This window comes from Caenorhabditis elegans, chromosome V (assembly GCF_000002985.6).
Source record: "Caenorhabditis elegans chromosome V".
NCBI classification, from domain to species: Eukaryota; Metazoa; Nematoda; class Chromadorea; order Rhabditida; family Rhabditidae; genus Caenorhabditis; species Caenorhabditis elegans.
Window position 1 is genome coordinate 8,494,176 of NC_003283.11, and position 26,853 is coordinate 8,521,028.

The 26,853-nt window shown below is 35.1% G+C and overlaps 5 protein-coding genes, 8 non-coding genes and 1 pseudogene across 16 annotated transcripts; 6 read left to right on the plus strand and 8 right to left on the minus strand.

Annotated features, from left to right (window-relative positions):
- Positions 1–713: 713 nt before the first annotated feature.
- Positions 714–8,267, plus strand: pxn-1 (Peroxidasin homolog pxn-1). Its single transcript, NM_072787.4, has 22 exons — positions 714–843; positions 1,350–1,504; positions 1,584–1,727; positions 1,771–1,910; positions 2,049–2,145; positions 2,196–2,311; positions 2,366–2,494; positions 2,627–2,866; positions 3,129–3,255; positions 3,301–3,932; positions 4,152–4,544; positions 4,598–4,703; positions 4,775–5,188; positions 5,244–5,335; positions 5,629–5,863; positions 5,942–6,000; positions 6,054–6,172; positions 6,514–6,637; positions 6,708–6,813; positions 6,865–7,001; positions 7,771–7,879; positions 7,926–8,267. Exons 1-22 carry the CDS (start codon positions 720–722, stop codon positions 7,983–7,985), a joined length of 3,858 nt encoding a protein of 1,285 aa, NP_505188.3. The 5' UTR covers positions 714–719; the 3' UTR covers positions 7,986–8,267.
- On the minus strand, positions 1,125–1,209 carry ZK994.11. The gene has a single exon (NR_069077.1). It is a non-coding gene; the product is annotated as an Unclassified non-coding RNA ZK994.11 (non-coding RNA).
- On the plus strand, positions 1,127–1,199 carry ZK994.t1. The gene has a single exon. It is a non-coding gene; the product is annotated as a tRNA-Lys (tRNA).
- Positions 1,916–2,003, plus strand: ZK994.9. Its single transcript, NR_069078.1, has one exon. It is a non-coding gene; the product is annotated as an Unclassified non-coding RNA ZK994.9 (non-coding RNA).
- Positions 1,929–2,000, minus strand: ZK994.t3. The gene has a single exon. It is a non-coding gene; the product is annotated as a tRNA-Thr (tRNA).
- ZK994.10 lies at positions 5,377–5,463 on the plus strand. The gene has a single exon (NR_069079.1). It is a non-coding gene; the product is annotated as an Unclassified non-coding RNA ZK994.10 (non-coding RNA).
- On the minus strand, positions 5,389–5,461 carry ZK994.t2. Its single transcript has one exon. It is a non-coding gene; the product is annotated as a tRNA-Lys (tRNA).
- On the plus strand, positions 6,404–6,470 carry ZK994.7. Its single transcript, NR_003485.1, has one exon. It is a non-coding gene; the product is annotated as a small nucleolar RNA ZK994.7 (small nucleolar RNA).
- Positions 8,221–13,249, minus strand: ZK994.6 (WEB family protein; the record flags this gene model as incomplete). Of its 2 annotated transcripts, none has more annotated exons than NM_072788.3 (4): positions 8,221–8,605; positions 10,211–10,295; positions 10,340–10,440; positions 13,054–13,249. In NM_072788.3, the coding sequence occupies 3 exons, from the start codon at positions 10,404–10,406 to the stop codon at positions 8,416–8,418; spliced, it is 342 nt and encodes a 113-aa protein (NP_505189.1). The 2 variants fall into 2 exon arrangements, with proteins under 2 accessions (NP_505189.1, NP_001355450.1); NM_001368457.3 differs by having other exon boundaries at positions 8,416–8,605; positions 13,054–13,151.
- Positions 13,250–16,061: 2,812 nt separating this feature from the next.
- Positions 16,062–18,488, plus strand: ZK994.1 (annotated as a pseudogene). The gene is made up of 11 exons: positions 16,062–16,138; positions 16,187–16,387; positions 16,446–16,518; positions 16,701–16,905; positions 16,952–17,140; positions 17,189–17,364; positions 17,408–17,636; positions 17,683–17,831; positions 17,955–18,116; positions 18,189–18,346; positions 18,388–18,488. Coding segments are annotated over exons 1-11 (1,720 nt in total).
- 21ur-10609 lies at positions 16,482–16,502 on the minus strand. Its single transcript, NR_069080.1, has one exon.
- Positions 18,489–18,514: 26 nt separating the features above from the next.
- Positions 18,515–19,286, minus strand: F45F2.9 (5'-deoxynucleotidase HDDC2; the record flags this gene model as incomplete). The annotated part of the gene is made up of 3 exons (NM_001269169.4): positions 18,515–18,690; positions 18,768–18,927; positions 19,002–19,286. The coding sequence occupies 3 exons, from the start codon at positions 19,284–19,286 to the stop codon at positions 18,572–18,574; spliced, it is 564 nt and encodes a 187-aa protein (NP_001256098.1). The 3' UTR covers positions 18,515–18,571.
- Positions 19,287–19,397: 111 nt separating this feature from the next.
- Positions 19,398–24,589, minus strand: F45F2.10 (ANK_REP_REGION domain-containing protein). Its single transcript, NM_072791.8, has 11 exons — positions 24,393–24,589; positions 23,946–24,172; positions 23,157–23,434; positions 22,680–23,092; positions 21,714–22,632; positions 21,360–21,608; positions 21,173–21,223; positions 20,897–21,117; positions 20,737–20,846; positions 20,170–20,696; positions 19,398–20,123 (listed from the first exon to the last, which is right to left on the minus strand). The coding sequence occupies exons 2-10, from the start codon at positions 24,133–24,135 to the stop codon at positions 20,185–20,187; spliced, it is 2,943 nt and encodes a 980-aa protein (NP_505192.1). The 5' UTR covers positions 24,136–24,172; positions 24,393–24,589; the 3' UTR covers positions 19,398–20,123; positions 20,170–20,184.
- A 169-nt stretch (positions 24,590–24,758) lies between these two features.
- Positions 24,759–26,721, minus strand: F45F2.11 (Protein kinase domain-containing protein; the record flags this gene model as incomplete). Of its 2 annotated transcripts, none has more annotated exons than NM_001392564.1 (6): positions 26,629–26,721; positions 26,519–26,587; positions 26,104–26,461; positions 25,570–26,060; positions 25,434–25,526; positions 24,759–25,378 (listed from the first exon to the last, which is right to left on the minus strand). In NM_001392564.1, the coding sequence occupies exons 3-6, from the start codon at positions 26,248–26,250 to the stop codon at positions 25,171–25,173; spliced, it is 939 nt and encodes a 312-aa protein (NP_001379897.1). In that variant the 5' UTR covers positions 26,251–26,461; positions 26,519–26,587; positions 26,629–26,721. The 2 variants fall into 2 exon arrangements, with proteins under 2 accessions (NP_001379897.1, NP_001256100.1); NM_001269171.4 differs by having other exon boundaries at positions 25,171–25,378; positions 26,629–26,713.
- Between the last annotated feature and the right edge of the window lie 132 nt (positions 26,722–26,853).

Genomic DNA, 26,853 nt, shown 5'->3' on the forward strand with positions numbered 1-26,853 from the left:
AACATCTGACCGAATTTAGACGTTCTTCGATAGAGCTTTTTGGAAATTCGGAAGATTGTGTCAAAATGAAATAACGACGTAACCTGTTAAAAACCAATAGTCAAGTATCAAAAGTAAATCTCGAGAATCAAATCAATTAAACGACATGTTCCTCCTCTCTTCTTCTTCCTCGTTCTTTCCATCTAAATTCCATGCTATGTTATCCTTTTTCTATCAAATAATCTTGTATTCCAATCTTTCCTCGTTCCATTCTCTCTTTCATTTATCATTGGTTTCTGTGAAGCTCTTCGATTCTTCCGACTCCCCGCGCATCAATTATTCGTTCGGAATGTGTCCTCCAGATGGATTACGAAATGACGAATGAGCCGCTCGTAGTCGTCTAAGAAGTGAAAGGCAAAGAAGAAGAAGAACTTATTTTACTTATTCTTTCCACTTTGTCATTTTCATTTTGTTTCGTTCACTATCCTTCATTCTCTGATCGAAACCGCCAAGATATATATGCCCAGCTGTGGTGACCTTTCTTTTTCAAATTCACTTCGTATATATCACTCTCCGTTGATTTTGGTTTTTATTTCCGTTGTTAAAAGAACAAGATGTGGATTTTTTAGCTTCTACATCCTAAAATTTTTTTGAAAATGAAATGACACAGTATCTACGGTCTCTATCAGTTTTAAATATTTGAATTTCTCCTGATAACTCCAATTGTTGATTGCAGGTTAATGAACTTATATCTCCTCCTACTTGTAATTGCCACGTCATCGTGGCAATTTGTGGCTGGATTGGAGTGTCCCGTGGAATGTACTTGTGATAAGAAGGGACTTGTAGTGGATTGCAGTAGTTCTGGTAAGCTTTATATATTGTCGAATTATGTTGATTACACCATTTATCTTGAATTCTTATTGTATTTAGACACTGTCACCGTGACAGTTTTCCTACCGCGATGATTGTGTGTCCGAATTTTAAGTTTAAAGTTTGTTATACATAAATTAAGAATTATAGAGTAGGGATTGTTAGATAGATTGATCATAAATATGTACATGGAAACCAACAGTACAATCGAAAAACGTACATATTGCATGACAAGTACACCAAAAAACTGTTTGGTCTTTGAAACCGGGCAGCCGGGGCCTCCTTAGCTCAGTTGGTAGAGCGTGAGACTTTTAATCTTAAGGTCAGGGGTTCGAGTCCCCTAGGTGGCTTGATTTTTTGCTCAAAAATTGTATAATTTTATGAATGCTTGTTTAATTTGCACTTGAAGCATTTGTTACAGAAGAATATACTGCCTAACCCCAAAATTGCATTACCTATAAAACTGTATTAGTTGAATATTTAATTGTTTCATTTTTCAGGCCTCACCAGGATTCCAAAAAATATTTCGCGGAATGTTCGTAGTTTGGTAATTAGGAACAACCGTATTCACAAACTGAAACGATCTGATTTGGAAGGATTTAATCAGCTTGAAACTCTTGTCCTTACTCATAATAAAATTAAAATAATTGAAGAGGTCAGTTGTTTTTAATTGAGATTTAAGATTTTAGTTGGTTACATTTAATTTGGCCGATAGAAATTAAAATCATTTTCAGAATGTTCTTGATCACCTTCCAGAGCTGAAACGTCTTTCATTAGCTCATAATGAACTGGTTTATATTCCACCACTTTGCTCTGATTCTCGGCCACTAGCATCTCTGAATTTGAAACGAAACCACATTCAATTTATTGACGAGCAGGTGGGTCATTTGAATCGAAATTGATAAATTAGACATTTTTTAGGTTCTACGTTATTTCCCAGATCTTACACAACTCGATTTTTCACACAATAGAATACAGTCGTTACGTACAAAACTTTTCGATAATCTTCCAGCTCTCTCACATGCACATTTACATTCAAATCCTTGGCATTGTGATTGCAGGTATGCAAAAAATTTCGGTGCCTCATGCTGGAATCGAACCAGCGACCTTCTGTTTACTAGACAGACGCTCTGCCACTGAGCCAATGAGGCGCGGCAGCAACGGATAGAAAACGTAAGAACGAAACACATGTTTTACAGGGCATCAAAAGTAAAAGCCTTGTTGCAAAAGGTGAAATGGGAGAAAAAAGTATACTGTACAAATCCCGTTGAGCTACGTCATCAGGCACTAGATGAGGTCTGTATTAGATAAAAATAAAAATAAGAGTTTAATATTATGTTTTCCAGGTGGACGATTCTGCACTGACCTGTGCTAGACCAGCAGAAGAGTCATGGACCGGCGAGGAGATAAAGCTGACATGTGCTAAAAATTCCAGCAGCAAGCTCGTTGTATGGATGTATGAGTGAGTATAACCTTTGGATCAATAATATTCAAGTTCATATAAAATCACTTTCAGAAATGTCGAGGTCGATTCATCTTCACTGGACGGTTATGAGATACATGATACAGTGATAACTGTTCCTCGAAAAACCAATGTCAACTTTATGACATGTACATATGATTTTGATCATATTCCACATCACAGGTAAATTCGGAAGAAAAGGAGTGCGATACTGAAATTTTAAATATCATCTAGGCTTTCCTGAAATTCCTTATTTTTCATTATTAAGAACCGTTTTTTTAATAAAAATAACTTGATATTCCTTTTTTATTCCAGACGTCTCCGACAAAGCCAGCATCAAGGAAATGGTTCTCCTCAGTTCACATATAAACCACGGGATAATTCCTTCCGAGAGGGATCAGAAGTTAAAGTAAACTGTGAAGTTATGGGAAATCCAAAACCTACAATAAATTGGTATCATAATGGAAAACGGTTCATTTCATCGAGAAAAAGGCAACTTGGTCTATCCAATAATGTTCTTCGTATATATCCTTTCTTGGAAGAGGACTCTGGAAGGTATGTGAATATACTCTATCTTTTTTGAACGATTTATATTATTGCGGGAAGTAAAATTGTCCTATCCTAGTTTGACCCCTAAACTTTTTACAAGATATTCCTTTGAAAGAGCAAGTGTAGATTATATGTGTCAGTTTTGAGCTCTAGAAATGCGCGGGTTTTAAATTTTCATATCACAAAAGTTTTATAGTGCAACTTTTGTACAAAAACCAATTTTTTACCAAATAGAGAAACTACTACTCGTATATAATCTGAAATTCAGGTACACATGCGAAGCGGTGAACAGCGTTGGAAAAGTCAGACATGCGTTCTCGTTGGATCTCATAAGCAGTGTACCTCCAAATATTTACGAAGGACCACAATCTGTTAGCCAGAATCTTGGAGGATCAGTAAGTTTTCAGTTTTTATTTATAATTAGAAAGTTTAAAATTTAGGTTGTATTCGTCTGCAAAGCCAATGGAAATCCAGTTCCCGATTACACTTGGTCATTTGATGGAAGTACAATTGGCCATATTAAAGGAAGATTTATGGTATCTGATGATGGAACAGAGCTTCGTATATCAAATATTGAAAAGAAGGATGAAGGATATTATTCTTGTATGGCTGGAAATCCAGTTGGAGCAATGAGTGCTGATGCGAAACTTACTGTAATTGGAGGTGAAACTAGGAAGGCTGCGGCTCCACAAATTGATGAAGAGCTTCTACGAGCAATTGCTCAAAAAGCAAGACAAAATGTTGAAAATGCTGTGGAGAAGACAAGAAAACAATTAACACAAGATAAAGTTACAAATACCAATGATTTGAAAAGACTTTTCCGCTTCTCTACTCCAAAGCAAGCTGTCGAATTGTCAAAAGCCCGGGAGATTTATGAAGAATCAGTTAGACTAGTTAGAGAACATGTTGAAAAAGGATTAATTCTGAATGTTGATGAGCTTCACCCAAAAAATGTTTCATATGAATCAGTGCTTCATGTGACTCATGTTCAAGCTCTCATGGGCCTCAGTGGATGTCATACAGGACAATACAAGAATCCATGTACTGATACGTGTTTCCATCATAGATACAGGTAATATTAATAGACTATGAGTATTCTATCAAAATAATTGTGGGTCAAAGTAGTTGACAATGTTTGAATTTGAGTTCGAATTTAGAAAATTAAAGCAATAACCTACCATAAAGAGTAATTTGAAAACTTCTGGTTTAACCAAGAAATAAGAAACTTTCAGTTAATTTTTTTTGGAAAAATCCAGGCAAGATCTCACGAACGAAACTATATTATTTACAGATCATTCGATGGCCAATGTAATAATAAAAACAAACCAATGACTGGAGTTTCCCTAATGCCACTTCGACGTCTTTTGAAACCTGTATATGAGAATGGATTCAATACTCCAGTTGGTTGGGAAAAAGGACGACTCTATAATGGATATCCACTTCCAAATGTTCGAGAAGTTTCCAGACAACTTGTTGCAACTGAAAATATAACTCCACACTCAAAACTTTCATCAATGGTTATGCAATGGGGACAGTTCGTAGATCATGATCTTACTCATACAGTGACAGCTCTTTCGAGACATAGTTATGCTACGGGAGCTTTTTGTAATAGAACTTGTGAGAATTTGGATCCATGTTTCAATATTCCGTTATCACCAAATGATCCAAGAGTGAAGAGTGGAAGGTGAGAATGCTAAAATTTTAGAATCTAGTTCTCCAACTATAATCAGTTTTCAGTGCCAAGTATCCGTGCATTGAATTTGAACGTAGTGCTGCAGTTTGTGGATCAGGAGAAACATCTCTTGTCTTCAATCGAGTTACCTACAGAGAACAGATGAATGCTGTAAGTTTATTTTACTTTTCATGATCTTTTCTAATTTTTTGTTCATCACAGGAATCTTATACAATTTCCAGCTAACCTCATTCCTGGATGCATCAAATGTATACGGTAGCAATGAAGTTCAAGCTCAAGAACTTCGTGACACTTATAATAATAATGGGATGCTCCGATTTGATATCACTTCTGAAGCTGGAAAAGAGTACTTGCCATTTGAGAAAGATTCTAATATGGATTGCCGTCGAAACTTTAGTGAAGAGAATCCGATTCGTTGTTTCTTGGCTGGAGATCTTAGAGCAAATGAGCAACTCGCACTTGCTGCAACTCACACGATTTTCATTAGAGAACATAATAGAATTGCCAAAAAATTAAAATCGATGAATGGAAATTGGGATGGCGAGATTATTTATCATGAAACGAGAAAAATTGTTGGAGCTATGATGCAACACATTACCTACAAACATTGGATGCCAATTATTTTTGGAGGACAGGTAAGTTGTCGGATCCACGAGTGAAACACTTACATTGATTAATTTTTACTTATAGGCGCAGATGAACAAGTTCGTAGGAACATATCAAGGATACGATCCGGATGTAGATGCATCCGTAACAAATGCTTTTGCTACTGCAGCTTTCAGGTACAAATTAAACAAGCATTCGCAAAATTTTACAATTTTTGAACAAAAGATCCAGCCACCTAGGGGACTCGAACCCCTGACCTTAAGATTAAAAGTCTCACGCTCTACCAACTGAGCTAAGGAGGCCCCGGCAGCCCGGTTTCAAAGACCAAACAGTTTTTTGGTACTTGTCATGCAATATGTACGTTTTTCAATTGTACTGTTGGTTTCCATGTACATGCATATTTATGATCAATCTATCTAACAATCTCTCTATCTCAAAAATTCCAAATGTACATAATTATAAATTTAAGATTCGGCCATACAATCATCAACCCATCTTTATTCCGTCTTGGAAATGATTTCATGCCAATTAAAGAAGGGCATATTGCTCTTCATAAAGCATTTTTCACCCCTGAATTGGTTCTGACACAAGGAGGCGTTGACCCCCTTCTACGTGGATTATTCGCAAGTCCACTGAAACATCCGATGCCAACTCAACTACTAAATATGGAGTTAATTGAGAAATTATTTATGAAAGGCCACGAGGTTGGTTTGATGATTGGAAAATCATCATTGAAATCTGAAATGATGAACATTTTAAACCGGAAATGAATGAAATTTCAGGTATCATTGGATTTGGCAGTCATGAATATTCAAAGATCCAGAGATCACGGATTACCGAGGTTTGAACGGAAATTGAATTGGACTTTCAGAACAATGAAAATTTAATTTTCAGTTACACAGAATATCGAAAATTCTGTAATCTTCCAGTTCCGGTTCAATGGGAAGATATGAAAGGATACATAAAAGATGACATGATTATTCAAAAACTTCGAGGATTATACGGTGTTCCACGTATGTTTCTGAAATTAGACAATTCTATTTTAATAATTTTTCTTAAAAATCTGGTATCTCACTGTCGTATTACAAATATCTCTTCAATTGCGCTTTCCTAACCCTACAAGTGGGCGGAGTCATCGGTCACACAAGAGACAATGGTTGGCGAAACCCGACTCATGTCGGCCACTCAGATGACGACCCTTTTATAAGCGACTGCAAACACACTTAGCGACGACGCTTTGGCGAGCGCAATGAATGTTTAACCATCTTTCGGCTGAATCCATGATGCCAATTTTCAAAATACTGAGCGCATGAAATGAAAATTTTGACTAATTTCATAAGTTTTGCACATTCAGAAAACATTGACTTGTGGGTCGGAGGAATTGTCGAGGAGAAGTTGGAGAATGGGTTGTTCGGTCCCACTTTTGCATGTATTATTGGCGAACAATTCAGGAAAATTAGAGATGGAGATCGGTTCTGGTGGGTGGATGACGATGGAAATTATAAGCCTGAAAAAGACGTGTGGGAAATCTGAAATTAAAATTTTCAGGTATGAAAAGGATGGAGTTTTCACACCAGAACAGCTGCGGGAGATCAAAAAGATCACACTGGCAAGACTTTTCTGTGATAACGGGGACAACATTGATCGAATCCAGGTGAACATTTAGAACGGAACATGAATCTGAAACTATCTGTAAACTTTGTAGAAGGACGTATTCATGTACCCAGGAATGGACAAGGAGAACTATGGAACATGTCAAGAAACGGAAATGATGAACTTGAGAGCATGGAGCAAATGCTGTGATAATGTGTGTCCGACAATGCTAGATAGAATTCTTCGAAGGTAATTACAGTTGCTTCAGATTTCTAGAAAAACTGAAAAATAATAAGAATGTGTAGGTGTGTAATTATGAAAAATTATGCACCAGAAACTGAAATTTCGGGGTACTGGAAAAATGGCGTCATTTGAAATTATCTTGGTATATAACTTATGAAGTAAATAAGTAAACATATCGTATTGGACATTTCCCAAATTAGTTTCAAGATTATTTTCTAGTGTTTCAAATATTATGCATTAACCCATTTTTGTCACTGAGCCCGATGTTTTCGAAAAAAACTCTATAATTCAATAACTGAGACCTCACTTAAAAACCCGAGTAATTCAATTTTTAGGTTTTATTTGGATTTAGAGTTAGGTCAGGTGTAAACAATTAATGTTGACGTCAAATTGTTTATGAATATACTCTCTCATTGAATTGTAATCCCGGAACAAAATACCAGACAAGAACATAATAAGGTTTTAATCTGATAAGAGCAGTATGGCTTTCATTAGGTTTAGATTTTAATATTCATAGTAAAAGTTATTTGAAGGATATTAGACCTGGCATGCATGCCTACGATCTATTTTACCTCTGTGATTTGATGTGAACGTAGTACATATTTTCTGATTTGTTCTTCTTGAATTTTATTTATTTTGTTGAAAGTTCAATTTGAACAGATAAGAAAAAGTACACGAGGCAGGCGTAGTTTCAATATTCTTCAATTTGGAGTGTTTCAAATTCGCACACTGCATAACCTTTAACTTAAAAAAAAACCAAATTTCCAATATTCAGCCGACATCGTGGATCCCGTCTCCACGGATGTAATCAGAACGGGATTTGGAGGCCTGAAGGTGCTAAGTGGATTCCACAAAATGAAATATGTACTGAATGTGTTTGCCAGGTGAGTTTTCAAATTTTAATCAGTGTAAAAATTATTTGTTTTCCAGGGAAGCCGTGTTTGGTGTTCGACAAAAGAAGATTGTTCGGACAATCGAAGCCCATTTTAATAATTTTTATTGGTTGTTTTCGTTTTCTTTTAAACTCTGTTGTTCAATTTGCTGCTTCTATTAAGTATCTCAATTCCTTCGCTGGTGCTTTCCAATTCCGTATTTTCATTATTAGCCTTGCGTTAAATTGCCATTTATTTTTCGATTATTGATTTGAAAAACTTTTCTAAACAGATGCACGACTAATAATGATAATACGGTATTATATTTCTAAAATATAAATATAAAATTCCAAAAGTTCTGAACAAATTTTTCCTTCAATAATCAAATTCTTAGAATCAAATTTTCCGATAGTTATTTTTCATTTTCAGATTCAAACATCAAACCGAAACTGAAAACGTCAAAAATATTTAGTAGAATGAAAACACGTAAATAAATAGAGTGATAATAATGGAGAGGGAAAAGATACAGAGACCGGCGAATTCGTTGTTCAATTCGATTTGGTAGCCGTCTTTGCAGAGACCGTAGTCGATTTCAGTGTCTCCTTGAATTTACGAAGCTCGTCTTGGGTGCGGCTCCACGGGCGGATTGTGCACGTCTTTTTCTCACTTGCAATTGAACCATCAAGCTGTGGAAGTTTACATGTTGAAGAGAAGAGTGAAGCAGTTTCAGATCGAACCCTGTAAAATTGAATGATGAGGAAACAGTTAATCTCGAAATATCAAAATGTTTTTCAATTAAACATTTTGTAAAAACTGAAAACTTAAGTTCACACTCAAACTAAGTACCTGCAAAGTGGTAAAGGGCTTGTGGCTCTATCTGGCAGAACAGGTAAAACTAGATGACTTCCGCTTGATGACTTTTTCATATTATACGGATATAAATATATTGGAATTGCAGCGAATAGTAGAACTAAAACTCAAAATCTCAAGAAAAAAGTGGGCTGAAAGAAAGAGAGCAGGCGTGAAAAAAGAGAAAAATATTTCGAGCGCTCCAATGCACCTGGCCATCTAGTTCCAGCTTCTTGTGCTCGCCGTCGTCACTCACAAATTACCATAGTGACTCCGCCTAGATTTCAATCAAAAGTCAAACAAACTCACAATCTCGGATGACTTTTCCCATCGGAATTCATGATTTGTTGATAAAGTTTGAGTAAGAGAATATGACAATAGTGTCTAACACTTCGAATGATGTGAGAGCTACTCGATGAAAGTAGACGGAGCTTGTTGAGCTTCAGGGCTCGCGCGCAAAATTATGGGGTTGATTGAAATAATGGGGAGGAGAGAACAAGGGTGTGTGTGAACAGGAAATGGAAGAGAAATACACAGAATTCGGTGTGAAAAGTTTTGAATTATCTGAGCAATCAGAAGTCTGCTATGAACTTTAAATTGATCTTATATGTTCAAACCACTTGTCCAAACACCTATAAAACAACAGCTGAAACGGAAATTGAAACACAAAAATAGTTATATCGATGGTTGATGTCCGAAGAATTTTCACATGCACAAAATTTGTTTCAGATTATCACATGGCTCATGTTTCACATCGACGTTTTTGCAGGGCTTCATGAAAACAAAAATCAACAATAAAAGGGAAAAAAGCGTAAGCCAGAACTGTTGAACACATCTAGTTTGATCAAAAGCCAAAAATATAATTATCCTAGTATCAACTAAATCAACTGACTTGAATAGTTTGAAAACTTTTGCCACAACAAAGCCATTCCAAGTTTTGGGTTTTCTAATATTGAAACCTCAAAATTCTTAGAAACCTTCTGCAGTTTATGATGGATGTCTTCACATAGTCTTTGGCGCCAAACTTTTACAAAATTTGTGAATATCATAGAAATGAAGACTGAAACCTTTATCGGCAAGTTATGAATTATTTGCCGCCAAAATTGCAAGATATGGTATGGAAATGATATGTAGATATGGAAACCTTTGAAAATCAACTTTTAACGATAAGGGACGTTTAAATAGCACGCGTTCTTGCAAAAAGTAAAATCCATTTTTTTAAACAATCAGAAGCTGAGCCAACACCTGTACTAGTGATTGACATAGTCTGTAAACCTATCGAATGAAAGAATAATAAGTTTGTACAACATTACGTCCCTTTTACTTTGAAAGAATTTGAAGTTTTGTTATCATTCTGCAAAGTTTTGATGATGACGTTCAACGTCTAGTTTTGACTAATTAGTCTGCTGAATAAAAAACATGCAAAATAGTTTTTTCATGAACTTCCCAGTTCCGTATTTCTATGCAACAAAAACAACCTAATTATCAACCAACCTTCGCACATTCTCATCAATCTTATTCTTCATGCTACTTCTCGGTCCACTGCTTCTAGCCCTCGGTATAAATCCATTTATAGCATCTGAAAATATCACTTTTTATCAGATGACATCACTCCATGCATACCTTCAATACAAAATTCTCTGCATCTTTCTTCCTTGTTTGAACCCATAGTAAACGTTTGATTGAGCATTGATTTGTCTTGAGCAGCCAGTTTATTCTCAAATCTGTAATGAAAGTTTGTTGATCTTACAAATTATATGACAGATTTAAGTAACATTTACAAAAGTTGGCACTGAAATTCGTAATCTATAATTAATAAAATACTGCACTGAAATGGCAAAAAACACCTGCTATTTGATTGAACATTTGGTGCTAACGAAAAATTACGGAAGTGAGACAAAGGAAACAATTATATTTTCAAAATTAATATGGTTAGTACAAAAATACCATACATATAAACCCAAACTAATACTTTCGGGAATGCCCGTTACAAATTGAGCTTGCCTAATTATATCAAAAGAACATAAATTGGTATTATTTTCTGTCAGGGGTTTTGATTGATGTTGACACTTTCTTTTTGGCAAGTGACGAATTAAAAAGTTTCAAAGACCAACCAGCATACATATTAAGCTAGATCGGTAGAATATTCTCACATCAAGACCATACTTGAAACTTTTTTGTAGCAAAAAAGGCAATGAAAGCTGTGGGAATTTGAATCTCACAAGAAAAGCGGAAATGATATTTGGATTTTCAACTGTCGAAAAGATAGATTTTCAAACTTCAGTTATTTATTTTTAAAAATCGAGAAAAACAATATCTAAGAGTTGTAAAACTGTTGTTCAAGCCAACGTTGTTATTTTTCCCGAAACTTTTCAATTTTTCAAATTTTCCCAAAAAGTCCCGTCCACAATACGCGGTGAGCTTCTGTGAGAACCAAGCAAAACATAATTACGTTTCAATTTTCCCATAAACGCAGCTAACGACTTTTCCAATAAATATTTTAATCTAAACCTTACTAGATTTACTTTACTTCTTCATATGTAAAACGTATGTTTATTATAAAAATTGGGATATTATAGTAGAATTAGTCACATTCCCTGTTGAACGTAAAATGGTAATCAACAGTTAAAATGTCTAGTATCCAAATCTAATTAGCTGAAATTGTAGCAAAAAATTCATGCTAAAAAAGTCTGAACAGATTTTCAAATGTGATTGTCTAATATCATGTCTGTCCTTGCCAAGTGATAAAAATCCAGACAAGAACTAGCTAGACAATTACAAGTTCGTAACATGCCATTTTAAGTATTTACCCGACTGCAGAGAGAAACTGAAGTTATTGTACTTTAAAACTAAATTGTGAGGTTCAAAACAAGAACAGATAAGGATGATGATGAATTTGCCACAAAAAATAATTGCTGTTAAGAATTTAACGAATTCTGATACCATTTCTAAACCTTCCTTGGTTTGGAATCTGTTAATTGAAAAACTTTTTCTGGAGATGATTAAGACATGCTCAAAATTCGTCAAGATAGGCCAGTTGTCGAAAAACCAAAAATTAAAAGAGACCTCATTGAAAAAAAACTGACAAAAAAGCTACGCGAGGCGAGAAGAAGATTAAAAATAATCGGAAATTGGATTCAATGGCTTCACGGATTGCCATTTGTGTGCCTTTAAACTGAAAAAGAGGGAAAAGGAAACGGGCGGCGCGTGGGAAATTTTCAGCTGAAAGCCAAGTTCACAAAATCTGAAAAAAAATTGGAGACTGAAAATGAGATTTGGAAGTAAATTTGATTAATCACGAGACAAAAACTTCTTGCAGCAAACAATGTTCTGATCTATGGGTTACTCTAAAATCTTGCTCCAAAATAATAAAATCAGGCACATTTGGGGTGTGGGAACCCGTGAATGTTGTCAAGGAACCACTGAGTGGGTGTTTTTGTGAGAAATGGAGTATGATTGAGAACTTTGATTCAGAACTCACTAGTTAGCAGTGATGCGAGTTATTTTATACGAATCGTGTTGGAGAGCAATATGATCAAGATCTCAAACCTAACAGAATTGTTTTGTGGCTCAAATGAGAAGCTAGAAATACATAGAAAAGTCACCTCTACAAGCAGGTGAAGTAAATGCAGAAATTTTGAAAAATACATGACTTAAAAGGAGGTTGTACTTTACGGTCTCATAGACAGAAATGACAAGAAAGATTTTTTTTTGTGAGACAACGGATATTAATGTGAAAATATTTCAATTTCAATTACAACTGAGAAATTTGAACAAAAACTTGAGCTGAACATAGTAAACATTAAAGTGAATTCTTGTGAAAGGGAAAATTAAAGCCCAATTGAATCAACTGGTACACCTGATACACTCTAAAAAGGCACTTGTTCATTTAAATGATTGGTGCGTTTTTAGACGGCTTTTTAAATGGAAGGGGTTCTAAATCCTTTTGTTATTTTCTATAAAGCGAGAAATATCAGATTACTGATTACAAGAATTTCAAAGAAATCAAGAACTCAAAAAAAAAACTAAAGCTACTGTATTCGTTGAAAGAATGAGATCTATTCAAAGTCAGGAAACTTTGTGAATTGAAGAAAATGTTTCTGAAAATGGAAAATGGAAAACAATTTATGGGAAAAAAGCAAAACAATATTTCGAGTGTAAATTCAGATTTTTTGAATTGCTACATACTACGGAAGCAAGAAAATGAGAACTGGAAGAACAAAGATCTATCCATGAATAAGTTTAGAGGAATTTTAATTAAAAATATGTCCTATCACAATAGAAAAAGCAATTTTGTGGTGTGCTTGGTGTGAAGAATCAAAAACTCAAGAACTTACAGAGAAGTGATGTCATTGTTATTGTGATTGACTTTCTTCTTCTCGCTTCGAGATCTGCATATTGGAAGATGTGCTGCACCGGGTAGATAGTTGACCATATTCTGACTGAAACAAGTTGTAAGAAAAATTTCAGAATTATTTTATTCAATAAATAATGGAGGAAGGTTACGGTAGTATTATACCGTTAAAGGAAGAAGGGTCTCATTTCAAAAACCCGTATTCAAATAATTTTATGGTTAAAAAAACGAGTGGTTTGAAAATTGTGACAGATGGTGGTTTGACGTGATTCAATGAACAGAGAGGTTCGAAACCCCACATTTTTGTGTTCTATGTCTTCTCTGAATCTCTAACTGGTTGTCATGGATAAGCGTAAATCAAATCGCAAAAAAAAGAGACTGAAAAAAAGAAAAAGAAATGCAGAATGAAATAAATGAAAAGTCGGAATCAAATAGGGGTGTTGTGATTAAATTTTGTCGACGGAAGCTGGGAGCGGCGGATAACAATGACCCAGGTGAATGGGAGAGAGAAAACAGGATGTTTGGTGGAAAATGGCTTGGTTACCATCTGAAAACAATTGAATTTTGCTTTGGATTGGAATTCCGGACAGGGAAATTTTCGAATATAAGAGGAATGCATGGGGGACTTGTTATTAAAACTTGAATAAAAACGCTTTCAGAATCTACCATTTTGTTTCAGACGATGAGAAAATTATGATCTAGTTTATGTATTTTTTGTGAAATGATCGAGAGATATTTGTGGCACACAATATGCTTTTTTCCAACATTCTTTATTTATCAAAAAAAAAACTTTAATTTTAATTTGTTTTTCTTGAACATCAAATCTCTGACAAAAAATGCTTTTGAGAATGCACTTGAATCTGATCTATTTTTTCTGTTATTACACAATTTTGAATAACTCTAAATTCTGGAAGTGAACACTTATGTTTTCACTTGAACTCCTGGCAACCGTATGCCAACAATGACAATTGGCCTGAGAACTTCCTTTCAAATAATGAATAATTCAAACCAAAGAGCGGAGATTAAATCAAACCATTGTGATCGTGAGAAGCCTCAAAAAACATTTGAGATGTGTGACTTGGAGGTGCTAGAATCTATTATGCTTTTTCAGATTTGTCTGAACGAAATCGGTAGATTTTCTAACTTTTAGTTCAAAGTTTATACAGACAGAATAATATTTAAAATCTGCTCTAAAAGTTCGAGTGACGTAGGAATGTAAAAAGTGAGATGACTAGACTGAAATTGGATGAAATCAGTAAAATAATAAAAAATCCTAAAATAATCCTAAACAAACAGCATTTTAGAGTTTTTTCCATAAAATATTCAAGAGTTTTCAAATTTAAAAGCATTACCAATAATAATTTTTATCTTAAATTAAATTTACTGTTTTTAAACATTCCATAGATCTTGAAGTTCAGTAATAGTTTTGAAATCTTCGACAACAGGATTGCCTGAAAAATCTCTTTAAAAAGGCAAGCTTACTAGTATAGTTCCGAAACTAGAAAACAATATGGATTTTGTGCCAGAACTCTGAAATAGAAGTACCCGAAATAACAAGAAACTAAATAACGAAAGCGAACTCACTGGGGAACGGTGTTTTATCCAAAGCCAAAAACATTTCGATCTAGATAAATGTACTTTCATGACTAATTGTCATGAATATAAGTGCGAAATCTTTCAGATCCTTTTGGGAAAGATCACATGCTTTCACAAATTTTCAATTCGTTAGACAACATCACTATTTTCAAAACATCATTTAATAGTTTCAAATGTTACTCACTTTTGATTCATGAATTTTGTGATGGAAGAAACGAAAATAGATATTACTAAGGTAACAAAGATGAATTTAAATCTATGTTTATTCCAGACAAAATAAAAATATGATTTTAGAAAAGTTGTCTTCAAAACAAAAAAATGGGACAGGAAACCATATATTTTAAATTTGACTTTTGAGATTTAAAATGTATTTCCAGTTTTTAATGAATGATGTTTGAAATATTTGAGACATCTAACAGGAATTTTGAAATTAAAGCTTATACGAGCAGGTGCTTTATGGAAAATGAAAAATTGAGACGAATTGAATTAACGATGAAAATTAGAAATTACAATAATTGAAATATTGCTGTGAAAAATCTGAGAATACACACCACAAAATGTTTTGAAAAATCAACAAAATTGGAACCAGGTTTGATAGATTGAAAAAGTTGAAAAAATTATTGTTCTGCTCAAATGAATTTTGCTAATATGTAAATTTTCTCATTTTTTTCGAGAAAAGAACTAGAGAAAATTTCAATAACAGCATGCACTGCGTGCACACGGATTGAGTGCATTATATGTTTGCCAAAAAACTGAAATTGCCTAGAGTCAGTTTGTTGGCTATAAGTGGAGTAAAGTCTGATTAAAAATTAGTTATTCCCTGGAATTCTGATAGTGAGTCATTTTAGTTTGAGAACTTTTGACTTCCAGCTTCATAGTTATTTTCCTTCGGCACGATAAATGCTGGATTAACGCCAGAAAGTTCTCGAAAATGGAATGATATCAATGAATCATGTAGATATGTAGATAGCTTTAAAATGCATTTCTCCTTCATTTGTCAGCTGGTTTTGAACAATTTGGAAGCGCAAAGTATGACACAATAGCTTTGTTTGTATGATCATATGATTATATGAGAGCTGGAAAAATGTCAACCGATTTAGGCAGAAGAATGCTTATCTAAATCAAGTTTTCTCAATAGAAACACATGTAACCTCATTTCTAAATTACCTGGTGAGACCCCTGTTTGGTTTTTATAGGTTGTAGGTCGGTGCAGGGCTACGAAGGACCTCTCTCATGTATTCTAATTTTAACCTTGCCAACAGTATGGCATTCTTTATACCACCAAAAATCAAATGTGGTCTCAAATAATTTGCATTTTGAAATATGGTTTTCAATTATCAATACACAGCAACACACTATCTCTTCTCCCAAATCTCAAATCAGTTCAAATCATAAATGCCAGTTTATCAATCACTCTTCTTTATTTTGCTTTACTTTGTTGATCATATGCCATCTGCAAAAATTCGAATAACGTAACTTCCTTTTCTTTTGAATCATTCATATGTCTGTTCTGATTTCAGTAACGGAGTCATCGAAGGCCGAGAGCTGACAGCCACGTACTCATTATATGGAAATCAGACGAGTGTCGTGTTTTTGGGCATTCCACATATTGAACCGCCAGTTGGAAAATTGAGATTCAGAAAACCGAAACCTTACAGAAATACATGGAATAATACTCTAGAAACAAAAGAATTTAAGCCAACGTGTTTTAGAAATTTTGTGTGAGAATTTTTACTTTTAAACCATTTTTCATTACTTCCTTTAAAAAATCAGTTCCAGAGCAGCAGACGGATCAACTTCAGAAGACTGTCTTTACATCAACGTCTACTCAAATAAATATTGCATAGAAAACGTAAAGCATTAAAAAATGAAACAAAAACAGTTATTTTTACTTTGTTGAACTACATCTAAGCGATCGTAACATAGTCAACGTGAAGGGTACGGTAGGGATTATGGTAGGAATCGTACGATAACAGTAAATTGTCGTTGTGTTTTCGGATATTTTTCGTTATTAGGAATTATTAATATTTTCAGAAGAACTGTTCTGTAATGGTTGTTGTGCCAAGTGGTTTAGTGCAAAGCCACGGTTCATTTTTTAATGATACAATCATTAACAATTTTGTTGGTCAAAACCGCAATATTGTGGTGGTTACTGTACCATATCGTCTTGGTATATTTGGATCTCCTAACTTACCAGGAAACGTGAAAAATATTTTAGAGAAAAATTTGATGTTGTATGGTAAGATATAACCTGGAGACTTCAGCTCGCAACTTAAAAATTACAGATGTTATCGAAGGATGTAATTGGGTTGACCGAGAAATTGGAAATTTCGGAGGAGATTCGAGTAAAATTACTTATTTCGGACATCGTTCTGGTGCTACAATTGGGGCAATTTTGAGTCTTTTGCCGGAATCAGAGAATCTTTTTCATCAAATGATTTTGATGAGCACTCCGTTGTATATGCAATCAAAAAGTGAGATTAACAACAACTACAACATAATTTTATATTTCAAATTTTTAGCGGCGAACTCTAAATCTTTCCTGAAAGTTGTAAAACAAGTTGGATGTGATGAAAGTATAGAAAACGTTGATATCATTGAATGTATGAGAAAAGTACGTGCGGAAAATTTTGTAGACACTCACAATCAATTGAATGAGGAAAACGAAGATTCATTGAATTTTGTTATTGATGGAGTGGTAACTGACTAATTTACTTTCATGTTACTTTCAAATTTTTCAGCTCTTGCGAGACGAACCTAGACGAATCTTGGAAAGCGGAAATTTTAAAAAGATTCCACTTTTGATAGGGACAGTTCCACATGAAGTTCTCTATACTCGATATATGATTGATAAAGAAAATGGAATCAAAATGAAAGAACTTTTGGAATTGTGTGAATTATTTGGTTTTGTGGGAGCTTATGAAAAACCGTATGGTTTTGTTGAACAATGTGTTGAATTTTATATGAAAAGTAGGGATTTTCTCTTTGAAAATAAAAATATTTTTAAAACTTCCAGACTCCACAACAGCGACTTTTCTTGATGATTATATATTCCATGTTCCAACTTCGTATCTAGCAAGAAAACATTCTTCTGAAAAGCCGGTATATTTGTACAGTTTCACTTATCAGGATATTCAATTGTCTATGGAAAAATCTTCAGATTTTGTGAGTCATGAAAATAAGATTTTGACAAAAAAAAACGGTGAAAATTAAAAGAATGAATCAGAGTGGAAACATCACGGAGAAAGATTTGAGAATAGAAAATATTTACACTGAATTAATATCCAGATTTGTGAATTATGGTGCACCATATGGAGATGAATGGAGCAAATTGAATCCCAAAATTATGAAATATTACGATATAGATTTTAATGATAAATATGAAATGGCTGGGATGAGATATGGATTTCATGAAAAATCATTCGAATTCTGGGACGATACGGCAAAAGAGTAAGTGCTCATAAATCCTATTTTTGTGGCAATATTCAATAATCATTTTGATAATAATTAGAACATTTTCAGATATGGTGGAGTTTTTACTTTTAGTAATGATCAACCTAAATCATTCGACACGTTCCCTGTCTGGGAGTTTGCCAAATTGAAGAATTATGTCAAAACTGGAAGTGGTGCTCACAAAATTCCGAAGGAAATTGAAAAGTTTATAGCTCATAAGAAAAACGGTAATTATTATTTGATATCTTATGGAATTTGTATTATTTAGAATACGACGTACGCATGAAGAATTCAATATACCTACAAAAGATTCAAATGGATCCATCTGTTATTCCTGTCAATTATTTTTTTTTAATTGAGTGTAATTAGGAAAGTTTCCAAAATTGAGATTTTTATGATTTTACCAATTCATTAACAATATCATAACAATAAAAAAATAGTTTAAATCTTCATTACTCCGCTTTGTTGATTCGTTTCATTCGATTCTCTCTCAATTCTCGATCCCACGTGGCAAACGGTTCCATTTTCAAAACGCCTACTGTGCTCGTGAAGAACTGTTGTAGGTCAATTTCTGAAAATAAGATAATGAAAAATCGTGAAATTAATTGCTTGTTCAGTTAGAGTCCAAGTGTTCAATGAATTCCTTACCGTGAGTTTTCTCATATTTATCAGCTTGCACAATCATGTCAAACTTGTCGAGATGTTTCACAACTCTAGCTGTCAATGATGAAGCTTCTTCGTATTCTTTCCAGAGCATTGTCCACTCCTCGCCAACATTTGGAACGAATGAAGCGATTGTATTGATAGCCTGAAAAGTGATTTGAGATATTTTTGAAGCAACTTTCTACAGAATTTTGATTTTAATCAGAATCAAGAAATTATCTTTTTCTCTAAATCAAATTTGTCTTGATCAGAAACTCCGCAATGTGGAGTGATATCCCCAGCGATAGCCTCTCCAATATCATGTACAAGAGCCATCTTCACAGTCCGAATTGCATCTAATCCATCAATTTGTCCTTCCAGTGCCATTGCGAGTACAGCCATTCGATACATGTGGCAGGCTACAGTTTCTGGTTCAGGAACTCCACATTTTACCCAGCCGGTTCGCTTGAGATGTTTCAAATTGTCAAGAACATCTAGCAATTCGAAGATTTTAACAGAAGACATCTGTGTGGAAATATGGCTTAATTGTAATAGAATCTTATAATATCTACGAGGTATTCAATAATTCGACTGAACAGCTAAAAAAGGTGACACTGAGAAAACGTTAAAGAAAATATTATGCAATTTAAGACGCGTTTATAATTTAATAGTCTAAAACTCTCCAGAAAGGTCTCAAGACTCAATACATACACAAAAGTATGAAATGAAATATAAATTGAAAAGAGAAATGAAAATTGGAGCGGAGTCGGCAAACGGGTGGAGCTTGAACTGGTTTGATGGTGTTCACAGGAAAGTGGGTATATATGCAACGGCAAAAGATAATGAACGGGGACACAATACAAAGGGATAGCCGGATTGATTTTAATTTAAAAAAAGTGAACTGGGAAAAAAGGTTAAACTATTACTAGGAAATAACGGAGTGTAGATTGAGACTTAGACGTTCTTAATTGAACCAGAAGAGTTATGGGATGTTTGGGGCAAGTTTAAAGAGAGAGAAATGGAAATTGAGAGAAAAGAAATAGGCCCGAATGAAAACAGGAAGAGAGCTTAACACGGGGAAAACATTGAGAAAAGATCTCGACACGAAAATTTGTTGGTTGCGGAAAACTTGGCAAAAACGATATGATTATATTGAAAGGATAGGCTGTTCTTACAGTAAAAAGATTAAAAAGTAGTTGATAATTACACAAGAACGAGGTGCATGAAGCGCGGAATAACAATAATACGAAAATAATTAAAAATTGAACGAAGGTTTTAGAAATTGAATACTTGTGGAGCAAAAGTGATTGAACCATTTGGATGATTGATGATGATAAATAAGAAATCCGTTTTTAATGACATCTGAAAATCAATGAATTGATTGTTAAATAACAGAAGCAAATCTTACCGTTTATATGATAGATCAATCAGTTTTCGTTTTGTTTGAAGATACCGGAGGCTTGTCAAAATCTTTCATAGAATTTGATGGGAAGCGGTGTACAACAGTCTTGTCCTTCACATACACCTGCGAACTGGATGAAGCCGAATTAGAAGAAGACACAGATGTTGTTGCTTCGCCTCGAACCGATTTACTCTTTTTCAAGGCTATAGCTGACTCAATATCAGCAACTATCCCACGAACTCGATTATCTCTCATTTCCACTTCATTTCGTCGTGCCGCTTCTTCGATCACCTTCTCGGTTCTCATTCTAGCGACTTTCTCGGCTATCATATCAGTTCTCGGATCCCTTGGTCTCAAGTTAAAAGAATTGGGAGAACTTTCGAAAGCCGGATTAATCGGCTGTGGTTGTTCCCGAACAACAATTTGAACAGCTTGAACCATGAAGAAACAATCTTTGAATCGATTTCCTTCAGTTTCCGGAATCGTGAGATTCACCGTGACATTCACTTGCTTGGACTTTGTCTCTAAATTATCTAAAAAATTGCGTAAATTTTCAGGGAAATGGAAACTTACTTGAAATAATTGGAGGCAAATTGTAAGCATATATGATTCCATTATGTTCAAATGAGAAGAATGGTTCCAGAATTTCTCGGCGATCGACGTTTCCGTCTCCAAAGCTAATTCTGAAATAAATTCAATTATTTTATGAAGGTTCCTCATATGATTAACATACGAAACAGATTCTCCAAGTAGTTTAATCGGTCGGCAGCCTTTTAAATCATCTTTGTATTCAACACGAACACCTCCACTTGCAATACGCTTCTTCTCTTTCGCAGCAATTCTTTCAGCAGTTGCAAGAGCATCAGTAACCATCGGAACTCGAACAATATGTGGGAAATTGGCAGGCATTGTAGTGTCAAATCGATTGTATTGACAAGGTATGAGGAAGAGAACCTGACAAATGTGAATATTTATAGTTTTAAGATAATTCGAAAAGAAAAAGACTTACCACTGGCTCTTCTTCGAATTCACTTCTCTCGATCACCATTTGGAATGATTTCTGAAAGAATTTCGAATAAAATTTATTTGTAGTATTTCAGAGTTATATAGAGTTATAGAGTTATAATAATTTCCAAAACTATTCTTAAAACAAAAAATTTAGACTAAATAGTTTTTTTTTTAATTTTCATACAAACCTTAACAAATGTACGATTTTGTACAACCACCAATCTATCTAGAATGTCTTGTCCGATGCGAACTTGATGAAGACCTGATTTTACAGAATGTACACCCAGCTTGACTCGTCCATCGGCGTCAATAATAATGGCTTCAACCCATGAAACAAACGAGTTGTTCAGAGCCCTCAAACGTTGATTGATAAATTCTCGTGCTTTGTACGAAATGCTTTTTGCTTGATAATCATGATATTCGGAGAGCTCTTTGTTCTGAAAAAATATTATGATTGCTTTTAATATCAATTTTAAATCTAGAAATTTATAGGTAAGTACTTCAAAAGTGTTGATATTTTTGATAAACATTTAAAAAAATACCGCTGCCTGTCGAGGTGTTCTTGGCTGAACATGATTCAGTGACAACGATCCTCCAATATCAGCTCCATGCCACATCAATTGTCGAGCAATCAGACTAGTGTGTCTTCGGATAGCTAATGCAACTGGAGATTTATGAAGATCATTCAGCTCATTTAGTGGAGCTCCGTTACGCAGAAGAACATCGACTTGGCACGGTGAACCTGTCATTGCAGCGAAATGAAGAAGTGTATTTCCACCAGAAAATTTGTGACTCAAATGTATATTCTTGTTGGCGGTCGTATGTATCAAGAAGTGAAGTATTGAGCATTTCCGATGCTTGTCTTCGTAACATGGTTTCTCTCCAGGACATGTTGAGGCAAGATGCATTAAAATTGAGCAGGCACGTTCCTCAGTCACATCGTCTTCAAACTTTTCGAGAAATAAATTAGTGCTCCAGTCAAGAGTTTGGGTCACAACATATGTGATACGAGCTTGACGAGAAAGAGAATCGAATCGTGGAAAACAATCACTGAATACATAGTTTTGTTTCCGACGAACGATGATTCGTTCAATTTCTCCAAATCGAAGAAGAACTTGTCGCAAATCGAGATCTCTCAGTGCAATAATCATATTCTTTTGAAATTCATCATCCGTATTTTCGATCATATTTTCAAGGGCTTTCTTGTGATCCATCATAATGGCAACATAGGTTTCATCTTGAGAAGTTTGATCCATGTCTGCATTGGAAACAAAATCACTCCGCCAATTGATTATTTTTGCTCCAGATTTCACGTAATCTGTGTATTGGTACTTCATAAATGGTTTTGCACCATTAATCGTCAAGGTGTGAGGCTCTGGATCTGGAATTCCCGATGCTGCTATACCGTATCCCATCCGATGAAGTGGTTTCAGTGCAGCTGGAAGGCCGGTGTAATTTCCACTGAAAAACAAAAATTATTTAAGATTATGAACAACTTGATTTCTTACATTGTATTAACGTTCCGTAAATATCTCATTTGAGAATTTTTATGTAGATCAGTGTAATGCATTGGAGGACCAAGTTCATCTTCATGGCGCAAATACGGAATGGCTACCGTATCCTGTCCGAGCATACTTTGAGCAGCTGCATTCGTTCCTCGAACCACCATTTCTCCATCTCGAACATTATCACCGGACCATTCATTGAAGTGATGAACATGAAGATTATTTCGCTCTTTTTCAACAACATATTCTATCGGATTTTTCGTGCGTTCTTTTTGACCTGGATAGATTGGCGCTGGTGCTCCGGAAATCTCGAATTCTTTCCTTTCGAGCTCTTTTCTTTGTTTCTTTGTCAATTGTTTTTGTTTGAAGTTGTTCTTCGCAGTCTTTCCATTTTGTTTTGAACTGCTACACGACGGCTGCAATTTTTTAAAATTAAGCTCTTTCTGACACCTGGTTCAAAAAATTATTTTCAATTCCTACCTGAGCAGGTTCTCTATTCGGATAGCTTCCAGAAGTTGATGGACCATCATCTCTTTCTTGATCCGAGATAGGAACTATGTGAGTGAATTCTGTGATTGGAACACCATGTACATTGTCGACAATTCGCACCGGTCTGTTCTTTGCATTTTCATCCATCAATTTCCGCATTTCTTCTGTTCTATCTCTAATTCTCACGGAGCAATTATTTCCCAAATCGGGGTGGCTGCTGCTGCTCCCTTGTACATTATCACCGCCAGTCATTGTACCTTTCTCGTGTTCTGAAATTTGGTTATGTTTATTCAGAAGAAATGGTAAAATTTGGAAAACGGAAATTTCCGAGGCGTCCATAGTGCGCAGAAAAAGCGAGGAGTTTTTCGTTTCGCTATTGATCAATTTCAAAAATTGGGCGTGATCAACCAATCAGAGCCTGCGAAATGTTAAGTTGAGCAATGTGAAAGCGAGTAAACTGTTCTCCGCACTATGGACGCCGCATGAAATTCTCGTTTTCAGCAAACTATTTGACAATTTTCGCGGTACCTCTTTTCCGAATTTTTTTTTCGAGGACTAATTTTCTTGATCTACTTCTACAAAAACAAGTTTCTTAAAGTTAATTTTTGTAGATCAAAAATAAATATTGCGCTGAAACAGGAGTTTGAATTGTCCGAAATTTTTTAAAAACTATCAATTGCGAAATCCCTCGCATTTCAAATATTTATTTCTGATGTTTTCTCATCGATGAAATCAATCGCTTTTGAGAGTGAACAGCTTCCTCCAAACAATAAATCCTACCAAATCCAATGGATCCGTCGCTATCTCCAGATTGCGATGATTGATCCGATGAGCTTCCTGATGTTTCGGAAGATGAAGAAGACGAGCCTCCACTTGAATCCACAATCGAATTCTTTCTTTTAATGACGATTTCTACTTCTTGTCCACTACTTCCTTCCTTTTTTTGCTTAGATTTTTTATCCTTTGGCATTGAACCCAACTGAAAAGACTGTTGCTTTTGACAGCCTCTGCAACAAATTGAGTGTGTGTGAGCTAAACTGTGATATACGAAATAAATATGGATGTGCGTATATGAGTGATAGAACCAGAAGACACTCACACTTCGCTCACAGACAAACACTCACCGAAGAGAAAAAGAGAATTAAAAATGGAGAGCGTGGAGGGGACGGCACGTTCGAAACGAGACGAGGGGCCCGCTAACAGAAGTGTAGGAAGAAAACAACTCACGGTGGCAGATAGAAATAACGAGAGATGGCGCCAGAGAAGTAGAGTGCAAATTTGCGACAAGATTTGGGGTGTGAGATTATTGAGCAACAATTTTATGATCCAACATTCAGAATAACTCGATTTGTTTTTCCATAAATTCAAAAAAGGCAATTTTTTAATTAATCTGACCCTCGTTCGGGAGGTCTAGAAATAACGACCTAAAAATACAAATTAAACGATTTTAAAGTTTCAGTTCAGTATATCCATTGAAATTTTAAATCATAAATTATTCAGTTTTTGAAATTTACCTTGCCTTTTTTTAATTTTGTGATTTCTATCTTTTTAATAAATATAATAGGACTATCGAAATCCAAACGAGCACAAAAAAAAATTTATAAGCAAAAAAGCATGAAGAAAATCTTATTCGTGTAGATCACAACGGTAGATAAAAAGGAAAAAAAGGACAAATTTTGTGACTTTGTCAAGGGAATGAAAGAAACAGGAACAAATGGAATTTGTAAAATTGGGAAAGCGAAGACAGAGAAAAAACAAAAGCATAAATACAAAGATTTTCAGAACATTTCCGTCGCTCACCGACAAAAAATCGTTCCAGACACGACGACCATTGTGCAGCCGGCTCTGCACAAACGTCGAATTCGACGAGCAATTGCGGACAAAGGAACGACTCTTTGTCGATTTACGAGAGATGAGAAGTTTCTTGAAATGTTATTTTAAAAATTACAGAAATTAAGGAAAAAATTAATGAAAAGAATTGGAAGATTAAATAATCATTGTCTTTCTAGACATCAGTTACTTTTTCGACGATAATAATATCGTTTTTGATTTGTTTTGCGTGGACTCGAGAAGAATCAGTTCGAGAAGGACGTTCTGGAGTAGACTGAAGATTTTTTTGGAAATGGATTGGCGAGATTGGAGAGGATAGTGACATCGGTGGTAATGGGATAGGCAACATCATCGGCATTGGTGGGAGCGAGTGAGGCTCACGGCTGGAAATATAAAATTAGTATTTAGCGATATTGAATTAGTAAATTACATGAATACCTGAAATGTGGTGATGGTGGAAAGAAGAATTGCGGTGGAGGAATAGGAGGACGACGGGCAATTCTCGGAGGAATGAATGTAGAAAGTGTTTTTCTGAAATAACGATTTAATATTCGATAACTACTTAAATTCTTACTCTTTATAATCATAATCTCTCGGAAATGTTTCATGTTTAAAATCAAGTCCTTCATTTTTCCTTTTTTTCTTCATTGAAAAAGTCGAAGATGTGAGCATACTTGCAACAATTCTTATCTTCCTCGTTTCCCTTCGTTCCTTATTTTTTCTTCTATTCAACGTTTGCACTAGCTTCGCACTCTCAGAAGCGTCTGAATATTCCCCTTCCGAGGATGATTGTGATGACATCTCAGTCCAGTGAGCTGCTTCTTCTGACTCAATGTCTCGGTACGGTTCAATTTTCGGAGGTAAATTCGGATATCGATCAGGAATCTTGACACCCATCTCTAAAAGAACCGAACCAGCGAGAGCATAAGTCAAATCAATGTATTGGTGAGGAGCCAATGTTCTGATCATTTCAATGTAGATGTGAGGTGGAGGAAGTGGTTGAAAATCAGCGGGACAAAAACGTTGGGCTCGTCTTTCCAATGAAGACGTGCTCGGAGACTTTGCCTGAAAATGATAATTACGATATCGAATTTCTGAATAACCTTACGGTTTTCGCTTGAGCTGCTCTTTTGACTTCGTCGAACGCATTGAACGATACGGCGTTACTTGCAGCAATCATCATGGAAGGAAGAGGTGGTGGTGGAAATGGAGGAAAAGCTCCCCGTTCACCGCGCTTATATTCTAACTTGAGCATTAGAAGCCTGTGATACCACTCCTTATGAGAATCAATTTCGTTTGGTGTGACGACTGGACGAAATTCACACTTTTCCTCATTTTCACCTTCATTTTCTCCACATTTCTGTATTCCAGACTTCTCATTCTTTTCAATTTCCAATTCTGAGCTTTCTTTCAGAAACTCTGGTGTCTTGAGCTCCAATCGTATTTTTCCCCATTGTAGCCTCTTGCTGAAAGAAATATTTTATCAGAATTAGCTAAAAGGTTTTTTTTTAAATGTCTCTTACAAAAAATTTTCATCGGAAGATTGTGGTGATGATTTTAGCGATGAATACCCTGAAGTATCTTCGGTGTCCCTAAAAAAAAATTATTTGCACTGATTAGTAAATTATCTTACATGTCAGTTATGTTAATATCAGTTGTAGTGTTTTCATGCGGTAGACATCGATTTTGGACTGAATGTTCCTTATTAGGTCATGCGGAGAGATCTGAAAATAAATATATTTACTTTGATTGATTATTAACACATGACTGAAATGTTAATTGGTGGTTTGATCTTCGGAAAGTTTACAATACACAAGTTCGGCTCAAAACAAATATTTGAGTGGTTACAGTTTACAAC